Raw genomic sequence first — 11,656 nt, forward strand, 5'->3', positions numbered from 1 at the left:
TAGAAATAATGTCCATCACTAGCTACACATTTCCCCCATCTTTCAAGTAATCAGGTAATTTGTGGATACCGTCTCAATAGAACGTTTTTTGTTTTGAGGCAAACCATTCAGAGACCCAATTTTCCACTTCTTCATACGTTTTGAAGTACTGCTCAGAAAGTGTGTGTGCCAATGATCGGAACAAGTGGTCATCTGAAGGAGCAAGGTCTGGTGAATACAGCGGGTGGGTTAATACTTCCCAGGCAAGATCTTTAATGCGTCTTTAACTGGTTTTGAAGTGTGTGATGGTGCGTCATCATGAAAATCAAGTACAGATATAGTGCTTTCCCGCTCAATGAGGCTGTTCAAGAGGCTGGGTGCCCTGGGCTCACAGGGGAACAAACCCTGCTCTTCCCCAACATATTCTGAAGCCTTCCCTGTGCCCAGAACCCTTGCTTGGCCTTGCCCAGCCCTTTCAACACTGGCTGTCGGAGTGTGAAGCAGCACCAACTGAAACTGTCAGGATGACAGAACAATAGACTTTTTGAGAGAGAGAGAGAAAGAGGGAGGGAGGGAGGGAGGGAACTTGTGCATCTCCCACCACAGTTACAATTGTCTAACATGAACCATTCTTTCACCTTAAGTATTTCCCTTTGACCCTTTAAGTCTCTAACCATCATTATGAAGAAAACTAAACTCAATAGAAAAACAGACAAAAGATATGAATCAGTAAGTCACAAGACAAAATGCAAATGACCAATAAACTCATAAATAGAGTCCATGTTCATTAGTAACCAGGGGAACACAAATTTAAAGAAAAAAGCAAGTTTTACCCATTGCATTGGCCTAAGTTTATAGACTGTGTTAGTATGGCATAAAGAAACATTTTGGAGAATAATTTGGTGTTTTCTATCAAAACTGAACATATGCCTACAATTAGTTCAGTAATTCTGCTTTTCAATCTATCACCAACCGGTACGTACAAGGATGGCCACTGTGCCATTTTTAATAAGAGCATAAAATTGAGTATCATACACCAAACAGAGTAGGACTCTGGGTGAACTCATCACGAACAGAAAGGAAAGCTCAGGTCTGAACACCTACAAACAGAAAAATTATAAATGAGCATGTTGAGCATCAACCGAAATTCAACACTTGCTAGGCCCTTGCTATGTGTCGAGCACTGAGTTAGATACGGTGGGACAAACTGAGACACAACCAAGGGACTCCCAGCGCTGAAGAGGCTCGGGAAAGTACATAAGTAATTACTACAGGAGGCAGCAACCTGGCAGAGAAGGAGGTGGAGTCCAGGTGGAGCTGTGGTCAGACAGGCTGCACAGGGAAGACGAAGCTGGGGGTGAGGGGGTGGGTGGGCTCGGCATTAAGCAGCAGGAGCTCACAGGGAGGCGGGAAAGAGGGGAGCATGTCCCCCTAACAGGAGTGGCTCCCAGAACAGGGCAAACCCTTCATGGGGTGCAGAGGGTGGGAGAGGGAGGTTTGGTTGGGTGTGGAGGAGTGCAGCCTCAAATCGGCACAGATCCCAGGGCTTAGAGAAGCCACCTGCGGGGGAGGCTGCACGAAGGAGGGAGAGACCCACAGGAGGGAGCCCGGTGCGCAAAGAGCAGGGCTGACTTCCAGGGAACTGCAGCCTGACTTAGAGGGGCAGGCAGCCTCCGGACCACACGGCTGGGCTGAGCGGCCAACGCAATGGGAATCGGGAGCAGGGCAGCTGGCAGGCAAGGTTTGCACTTCGTGGAACTTGAGAGACTTCTGCGAGGGGAGAACATGGGGCTTGAGTGCTTTCTCGGGGACAAGCGCAAGGACCGAACACTAGACCACACGGGAGACACGTTTCTGTGCGGCACCACCACGGGCTGCTCCAAGGCGCTGAGGGCCTCCTGCTCCCACTTCTTCCGAAGCGATAAGAAGTCAGGAGGTCCCTAGAAACGTGTAAGACACGTGGAGATGGCTCAGGTCAGAGGTAAGATCGAACAAACAGTGCTCTGGGTCTGGGCTTGCTCCAGAGGGGGGACGATGGGCACAGCTGGGGGTGGGCTTGGCATCCCAAGGTTTCCCAGTGGGAGAGAGGGTGTAACTCAGGTCTGAATACACCCAACCAAACTGGGTGAATTAATATCACCAAAGTACGCAAAACGCTTTACAAAATCCGGAAGGAGAGAAGCGCGAGGCGCAAAGCTACTGGAAGCATTAAGAACCTGAAGTAAGGCTGAGCTCTGGAGGAGTGAATTAGGTGCGTGTGAACTTGACTTCTCCACGCGGTCAGAACCAGCCACCAGAGAGCCCAGCGGGCACCGGCGCTATGCCCCCCACCTTCACCCAGGCGTCTGGTAGAGCTATGTAATCCCAAGGATTCTGCTGAAATAACTGTGTTCCGTAGAGCACAGCTCTCATGTGATTATGGGCACAGAGACCTCGCCCAGCCCTCACGCTGTGCAGTGGGGAGACCCGAGCATGAACGTTCTCGAAATGAAAAGGGCAGACACCAGAGATAAAGAACAGAGGCCTCTACGCAAACAGAGGAGCAGAATTCACGAGAGTCAAAGGGCAGAGCTGTCACTGGCAGTCGGGGACCCAGGTCCAGAAGCATAAGGTGCCACAGATCCACTTAGAAACAGAGAGCACCGCTATTACACCTGCCAACGGCCTACGTACTTGCTGAACAGGTGACAACCTCGTTTCCATATTGTTCAAGGAGTGCAAGTGTAACAAAATGTGTAAAATCCTTTAAAACCATTGTTTTCACTTGTGCACCCTCTAAATATCCCTGGACCCCTTATCTGTGCTGCGGGGGCAGCCGTGACGTGAGGGCTAGTGGATTTATTTGCATTTCAACAAGCATTATCAAAAGATAGAATTAATAATCGCCTCTGGTCTCTGCCCTTTTCATTTCGAGAACAGCCATGCTAGGGCCTCCGCACTGCACAGCGTGAGGGCTGGGAGAGGTCTCCTTGCCCATATTCCCCTGAGAGTTGTGTTCCACAGAACACAGCTATTTCAGCAGAATCCTTGGGATTACATAGCTCAGTTGGTTGGAACATCATCCCAATATGCCAAAGGTTTCAGGTTCGATCCTTGGTCAGGGCTCATACAAGAATCAACCAATGAATGCATCAATAAGTGGAACAACAAATTGATGTTTCTTTCTCCCTACCTCTCTCTAAAAATAAATAAATAAATAGATTTTAAAAAATAAAGTCAATTTATCATCAAATTTTCAGGAAAATATTGGTTAAAATATTAAACTAATAAAATTTAAATTAAGACCAAAAAAGTTAAGAGCAATTACTCATGATACAGGAGTGGACACATGTTATCTTCAGAAAGAAAGGCAAATGTAATACATAGTTTTCCAATGTTAAAAGTGGATTTGCATTCGTTATAGTGGTTTGTTTGAACGTAGTAATTGTACCAATTACAAGCAAAACAACAATTTTGCATGATGTCTATGTAGTTGAGACAAAGTAAGCTTGAAGGAAAAATGCATTCTAAATAACAACTACTGTCTCCCGTCAATCCTAACACTAAAACCAACAAAAAGATATTGCGATCAAACGTTTTCACTATAAAGTCTTTATAACTAAGCAGGCATTGGCTCATGAATAGACAGCCTGATGGAACAAAATGGGAAATCGGAAAGACCCAAAGACAGAAGGAAATGTAGTGGACGCTGCAGGCAGCCACCTGAACCAGTGAGGAAAAATGGACTCTTTAATCAATTTGTTGGGATAATGAACAGAGTATAGAAAAGGATAAAATGAATCCATTCCTTATATTCTTTACTGTAAGAAATGAAACCATAAAATCATGAGCAGAGAATATGGATGAATTTGTCTATAACCTAGAAGAGGAAGAACATCCCTCATTAAAAAGACACTCAAGTATATGGCCAGGGGAAGAACAGATAGTTCCCAGCGGACGAGGCGCATGGCGACACCTAGCAGGGTGCACAGGCACTATCTCTGACTCAGCAGTCCCGCCTCTAGAAGCTTTCCCGTGGGTAAAATGGGGAAGTACAAAAAGGCAAGTCCTTGTTAATCCCCTAGGACTGGAGAAAGCCCCAATGCCCACCAACAGGGGGCAGACTGAGTCAACTGGGACTGCCACACGCCAGAGCAGCATGCAGGAGCAACGAGGAACATGCATCAACCTACCAAGTGGGCTCCTAACACCTGTTCTGTAAAAAGCCAAGAAAGAAAGAGATAAAAATAGTCACGTATTTGTTTATATTTTTGTTTAAAAATGAAAGGATACACCATAAAAACCTATGGGGGAAGGAGTCAGGATATAAACTCTTTGAATATACCTTATTGTAGTGATCTGACTTGGAACCCTTTAAATATTTACATAACAAAATATAAAATAAAGCAATTTCTAAAAATCAAAAGTAAAATGAAACAAGTTAATCTAACTGTATGTCCCGGTGGTGCATAATCACATGGAAGGGAATTACTCCAAATGACCTAACACACAGTAAGGTGATGGACATTCCCATACCACCCGAAGGACAAAAGAACCACCAACAATCGGACTTTTCTCAGTAGCCCCATGTAGGAGCCGCAGTGTCGGTATCATTCTGTTCTGTGTGCTGTGGGACAAATCAAAGGGACCAGTGTGCTGGGTGGCCGTTAGGGAGATGTCGGCGTGGCTGGAGGAGATTCAGGTGCACAGGTAGATAAGGTCAGTGTCTCGCAGCCCTGACCTGGTTCTATCCACATGACCTTATACTGGATCTCATCTTTAAACAATGCAGACTTCTGCGCTGGCCGGGTGGCTCAGTGGGTCGGAGCATCATCCATACAACAAAATGTGGTGAGTTCGATTCCCAGTCAGGGCACACGTGGGAGGCAATCGATTGATGTTTATCTCTCACTTCAATGTTTCTCTCTCTTTCTCTCTCCTTTCCTCTCTCTAAAAGCAATAAAATAAATTTTAAAAACCAACTTCTAAGCTCTGTCAACTGCTGAGGCCTAGAAACAATGGACAGCAAGCTCCTCCGGCACCCAGCCTACGGTCTGTAAACCGCAGGGCTCCTTGGCGACACGGGGACCAGATCTAGGGCAGGAAACGTGCCAGGTGGGCTTGCAGCACCTCGCCACACCCGAAGGCAAGGAGGCTGTCACAGAGCAGGGTCAGGGACGGGGACTCATCCTTCAACCTGAGTAAACTCCCACCAAGTGCAGATGACTGGGAATACACTGTATATATTACAATCCATGATTCAAATTATAATGTTAAAAAGTCACTTCCGGAAGACAGAGGGATCACCTTATTGAAAACCTCCTCCTGCCTAAAGAGAGGCATTTCTCTTCCTCCAGGAACTACAGTTCAAACATGAAGGTGGGACAGAGAATGTTGCCACTAGTTTCTATGATTTAAAAATGTAGGCAGGCCCTAGCCAGTGTGACACAGTGGATAGAGCATGAGCCTGTGGACTGAAGGGTCCCAGGTTCATTCCAGCCAAGGGTACATGCCCAGGGTGCAGGCTCAATCCCCAGTGGGGGACTTGCAGAAGGCAGCCGATCAACGATTCTCTCATCATTGATGTTTCTAACTCTCTCTCCCTCTCCCTTCCTCTCTAAAATCAATAAATATATTGGTTTTTTTGAAAAAATGTAGACAATACTCACCAATAGCTAGTAACAACACAGACACAATCACAAGAAAGTGTGTGACCCTGACAGAAGCCCCACACCTATGAATAAGTCTTGCCTCTCCTCAGAAACCAGCAAATATAATGACACTTGAATCTGACCAAACCTCTGCTGCTCCCCGTTTGCAGGAAACACAAAGGTCAGCCTCACATATTCAACAATATGCAATGGAGATGATCCAACTTTTACAACAGAAAATTAAAGAAAAAGAAAAAGAGAAGGATGAGCGAACCTAAAGATACAAGAAACTGAACAATTGCCAAGCAATTATGATGTGTAGGCCTGGTATGAATCTGACTCACACCAACTGCAAAATGAACATGGACACACTTCAACACAAATGTGTGCACATCACAGAGCCACCACAGACTGTGCACACCCTGAGGGAGCCCCCACACCTGCACCTCACACACCTGCCCACACCCTGGGGGGAGCCCCCACACCTGCACCTCACACACCTGCCCACACCCTGGGGGGAGCCCCCACACCTGCACCTCACATACCTGCCCACACCCTGGGGGGAGCCCCCACACCTGCACCTCACATACCTGCCCCCACCCTGGGGGGAGCCCCCACCCCTGCACCTCACATACCTGCCCCCACCCTGGGGGGAGCCCCCACCCCTGCACCTCACATACCTGCCCCCACCCTGGGGGGAGCCCCCACCCCTGCACCTCACACACCTGCCCACACCATGAGGGGAGCCTCCACAGCTGAAGTAAACATCACAGGTTGCAGTGAAGTCAGCTCTGATTCTTAACTTCTGCATGGCAGGTCAGAGGATTAGGAAGACCGTACAAAACCCCCAAAGCCCTCTCAAGTAACCGACTGCAGCTTAACTCTGCTCCCTGCTGGTAAGTGAACATCCCTCGAGGGCTGCCGGGCTGCCAGAAGGATGTCTGACTGCCATCTTAGGCCCGATCCCCGCAGGGAGAGGGCCTAAGCCAACAGGTGGACATCCGCCGAGGTCCCAGACTGCAAGAGGGCATAGGCCGGGCTGAGAGAGCCTCCCAAGTGCACAAATTTTTGTGCACCGGACCTCTAGTACTATAATAGCTATGTACACTGCCGGGGGGGGGCGGGTATTTGAAATATCAGGGGTCTATTTTGTAAAGTACATGGCTGTCTAACCACTATGCTGTACACCTGAAACTAATCTACACTAATAAAAGAGAAAGATGCAAACTGACTGTACCTTTATGGCATCCACCAGCCAATCAGGAGTGAGTATGAAAATTAACCCAACAAAGATGGCGGGTTAATTTGCATACACAGGCGACAAGCGTCCCACCCCGCCCCAGCCACTCCCAACCTCTGGGCAGCATGGGAAGGCAGAAAGGCGGCTCCAGGCCAAGTGAAGGCTGGAGCGAAGGCGGTGCCGGTAGCCAGGGGAAGGAAGGCCCATTCTTGCACAAATCTTCATGCATTGGGCCTCTAGTATAAAATAATATTGAATGTGAACTGTAATTGAAAAGTAAAATGTAAGCCCTAGATGGTTTGGCTCAGTGGATAGAGCATCAGCCTGCGGACTCAAGGGTCCCAGGTTCGATTCCAGTCAAGGGCATGTACCTGGGTTGCAGGCACATCCCCAGTAGGGGGCGTGCAAGAGGCAGTTGAATTGATGTTTCTCTCTCATCGATGTTTCTAACTTGCTATCCCTCTCCCTTCCTCTCTGTAAAAAAAATCAATAAAATATATTTAAAAAAAGAAGATAAAAAAAGAAAAGTAAAAAGTTAAAAAAACTGGTTATATGACCACTCCAATTTCAGCATGCAGTTGTGGAGGTAACTGGAGAGAATGGGCAGGTGGAAGGCGAAGGTAGCAGAGGCAACAGCAGGAGCTCACCCAGTCCTCCCGGGCCCGCCAAGAGAAACTCCTGCCTCCCTATCCGCTTGACGATGGGGCGCTTCTCCTCGCTGCAGTAAGGAAACAGGTCCTGGGCGGCGCCCGTGCTGTAGTTCAGGATGATGTACTGCGTGGTCAGAGCCAGGCACAGGAAGTGGCCGTCCACCGCCACCGCCAGGGGCTGCTCCGGCGTGGACACCTCCCTGACGATCTGGACCCGGTCCTCGTACACCATGAACACCTGGATGGTTCTGCGCTTCACAGAGATGATGCAGACCTCCACACAAAACGGGTCCCCGCTCACAGGGTTCTCGTTCAAGGCCAACGCCACAGCCCCCTTGATGCGGGCCCCCGAGGGGACAGGCTCCAGGCTCAGCATGTGAACCAGGGTGATGGAGCAGTCACAGAGCACCAGCAGTCTGTGCAGGGCCGAGGCGGCTCGCAGCTCGCACACTGGCTTCCGGAGGCCCAGCTGTCTGTGTCGCTGCTTGGTGGCCGTGAACGTGGCCGTCCCGGCAGGCAGGCTCTGCTCCTCCAGCAGGAAGTGGTAGATGGAGCAGTCGTTGGTGCCCACGTAGAGGTTCTTGCCGCAGCACTCCACGCACTCGATGTTGACGCGCTCCTTGTCGCCCATCAGCAGCTCCCGCTCCACGGCAGAGACCAGCGTGAAGGCCTTGGTGCTCATCATGCCCGCTGCTGGTCTGCAGGAAGAGGAAAGGAAAACGGTGTTTACCTCATGAGGAGTGAGCGGAGCCATTTCAGGTCACAATAAACATACACTGACTCCTCAGTTACAACTTCAGGGAAGGAAAGCATTCAACACTGTTAAAAACAGTGAAGGCAAAAGGTTTCCCACTTGCCTGCTCCCCCCAGACCAACGGGAGAGGCCAGCAGGAGAGCATGCGCTCATCCAAAAGCAGGGCGGGGGGTGCGGTCCATGTGGGCTTCCTCGCTCTGTATAGGAGACACACCTGCAGGCAGAAGACAAGCACACATATCCCCACAGACAACATAAAACTGTGAAACTGTGTGGAAAAGGCAGAAACAACCTTCGCGATCTTGTCCTGAGTTCTGCATGTAGTGAATGGTGGGACGCACTGCATGGTGTTGCTAAACCCTGCCCTGGGACCCTGTCGGGAACACTGGGCAGGAGCCACACTCGCTTCCTACGAGGGTTCTTCCCTATGAGGGTGCACGTGGTCCAGCACCACAGCTGGCCCCAGAGTAAGCGTGTCCGTGTGGAGTAAAGACAGGCACATCTCCGTGTCTCTCGGGAGGGCTTGCGAGGTCACGGGCCTGGCAGGTAACGGCCACTCCCACTGAGGACAGGCTGCCCTCGCTCACCTGGCTTCCTCTTCTCCCTCTGAAGGGCTGGTGTTTCCACTGCACAAAGACAGGCAACGAAAGTGGCAAGATGGCCTTTCCCTGATCTCAGTCCCTGCTACCCTCACGCAGGAGAGGGAGCCAAGCTCTGGGAACTGCAGGGGACTGAGCCAGGAGGCTTCGAGAACTGTCTGCCACTTCAAGCTGCCCCCCAAAAGGTGCCTCCTGAGAAACTAAATTCCTTAATCACCTTGCAAAGGCTGGAAGAGACCTTGGAAATGTTCAAGGAAGATGTATGCATCAGGGAAGGGCAGGAATCAACTCAAAGATTTCAGAATTCTACAATTTCTTATCCCTCTGTCCACTGGAGCGGTGACAGCTACACAAAGGGAAACTCAGGTTCCCCTCTGTGTGTCCCAGAATGCCCAGGGCTGGGATGAGGTTTCCACTGGCACCAGTTCCTCCCTATCCCTACCTGTCGCTTGGTAGCAACATGACCTTGGGAAGCTCACTTGGCTTCTACCTGCCTCAGGGCCCTCGTCTGTGAGTGAGAGCAATGATGGTGCCTACTTCATATGGTTCTTTTGAGAAGGCTAAAAAGAGCTAATTCCAACGTAACCCTGATATTTGGGGGGCTAGCAATTGGAATCCATACCAGCAAGCTCAGTGTACATTCTTGATAACCTATAATTAAGTCACTACCTCCTTCCCAGATACTGGTCTTGAAGAACCTATTACAGAGGCCATAAAACTGTGAACAGTGCACTGTCCCAGAGGGAGGGTTATTAACGCTGGCGCCAGGCCCAACCATCAGATATGGCCTGGAGGCCCCCAACACCTGCGAAAAGGACCGAAAGAATAATCCATATTTGCGGGACAAGGACCACAGGGAGATATAAAAAGAAGCCCCCTGCATGTTTCTTCACTCAGATTTGAAAGTTATTCCCTGAGTCCGCTGGCGTAGTAAACAGTGTCCCTCCTTTTCTTTAAAGCCTCGCTTGGTTTTTCTTTGGTCTTCTACAACACTGTGAGGATTAGCCAACCCCCGTGCGCACTCACTGAAAGTTCGGGTGGGTCTCTCGGCCCCCAGCGTACTCTACTTTTAACTCCACGCTGGGCTCCAAAGGACGGAGCGGTGCTGTCCACGGCCCTGAGCTGGCGACCCGTGTCCCCCTGACTGACAGATAGAATGTAGTCCTTGCATTTACATGTGCTCCTCCGCACAGCGCCATGGGAAACACGCTCAGAGGCCTCAGAGAGAAGGAATCTCGTCCATCCATCCATCTGGGCTGCACAACCCCCAGGGTCCCCGGGAAAGCCTAGGGCTAGGGAAGAGGGCTTTTAACCTGACAAGTTTCACACACCACCGTCTATGTGCCATGACCAAGCAGAATCACCAAAATCCACCCTAGACACAACTCTTTCCATTTAAATCCTAATGAATTGAACACTTATATTGAAACAGAACGGTTCTTCCTTCAGTGATGGGCAAAGAGGGCTGTCTTCTCCGAGGGCAGGGCAGCCACTCCTCTGCTGGGACATGAAATCGGTGGTTCACTTCGCAGCAGAAACAGAGAAACAAGCTTCAGGCATGCAGACTCCCACTCGCTATTTAACTTCTTTAAGTATATCACCCATAATTCTAGTCTCTACGTTGACCTAGCATGAGAGGTAAACAAAAGATGTTTGCCGTAAAGGATACAGCTTGGAACCTTGACCAACATGGGATTTGGGGTGCCCACACCCCCCCATGCAGTTGAAAACCCACAGAAATAAAACTGCCCTCTGCACATGCGGATTCCCAGCAGCCAGCTGGTCCTTGAACAACACAGGTTTGAACTGCACAGGTCCAGTGAACTGAGTGGGTCGCCTGAAAAAAAAATCCACATATCAGTGGACCTGCACAGTTTAACCCCACCTTGCTCAAGGGCCAAATGCATATGGAAAACAATCAAACACCTCATATTTAGCCTAAATACTGGGGTGGAGAGCAAAGGAAAGAAGGAGGAGAGAGTTGTTTTAAAAAAAAGCTTCGGTTTATCAAAAAATCATAATTCTATAATGTTTAAAAAGCCATGCAGTACTGTTTCATTATCTGGTATTCAGTGACTCAAGTCTTGCTAAAAATAAGTGTCCTACTATAGGTCTTTAAATAAGGGACCTGCTTTAATAATTAAATGGTAATTTGTAAGAAGCGGAATGCTGTCAATAACACAGTAGAGTAAGATGTTCCTTTTTAAACAACCAATTAGCCATCCGTCAGCAAATAAAAGCTCCCCTGTGGGTGTTGTGGGGACTTGGGGATGGGGGTGGGGGTGGGGCTCACCCACCCAGACATGCAGTGACAGGCAGACAAAACTCAGTACCGCCTGTGGAACCAGTGGACCCACAGGCCTGCCCAGACCCCTCTCCCACGGCTGGAATGTAAACCTAGAGAATGCCAATGCTGACCTGGGCAGACATACAGATGAGAGAGAGAATTTGCACAGGTCATGACGTCCTGCAGGGAGATTCCAGTATACTACTAGAGCAGCGGTTCCCAAAGTAGGGCACACGCCCCACAGAGGGGCAATTTGGTTTTTAAGGGAAGCACTTCGAGAATGAGTTATTAACAGTGAATTTTTTGCATTTCTTATGGTTCTAGGGGCCTCATCCTATCTAATAAAAGAGAAACATGGTAATTAGCGTACGACCGCTACCCTTCCCATTGGCTAATCAGGGCAATATGCAAATTAAATGCCAGCCAAGATGGCGGCCGGCAGCCAGGCAGCTTGAAGCGAACAGGAGGCTTGCTTGCTTCAGTGGCAGAGGAAGCCAACATTCCCTGCCTCCCACTG

General features: G+C 49.3%; 1 protein-coding gene across 1 annotated transcript in view; it reads right to left on the bottom strand.

Annotated features, from left to right (window-relative positions):
* Positions 1–8,203, bottom strand: part of TGFBRAP1 (transforming growth factor beta receptor associated protein 1) — a 40,067-nt gene extending 31,864 nt beyond the window's left edge. Inside the window, exon 1 of the mRNA XM_006759524.2 lies at positions 7,497–8,203. Coding sequence (XP_006759587.1) covers positions 7,497–8,184 — 688 coding nt within the window. The 5' untranslated portion in view covers positions 8,185–8,203. The remainder of the gene's footprint in view (positions 1–7,496) is intronic.
* Positions 8,204–11,656: the final 3,453 nt, after the last annotated feature.

The sequence above is a fragment of the Myotis davidii genome, unplaced genomic scaffold (genome assembly GCF_000327345.1).
Source record: "Myotis davidii unplaced genomic scaffold, ASM32734v1 scaffold614, whole genome shotgun sequence".
Classification (NCBI taxonomy): Eukaryota; Metazoa; Chordata; class Mammalia; order Chiroptera; family Vespertilionidae; genus Myotis; species Myotis davidii.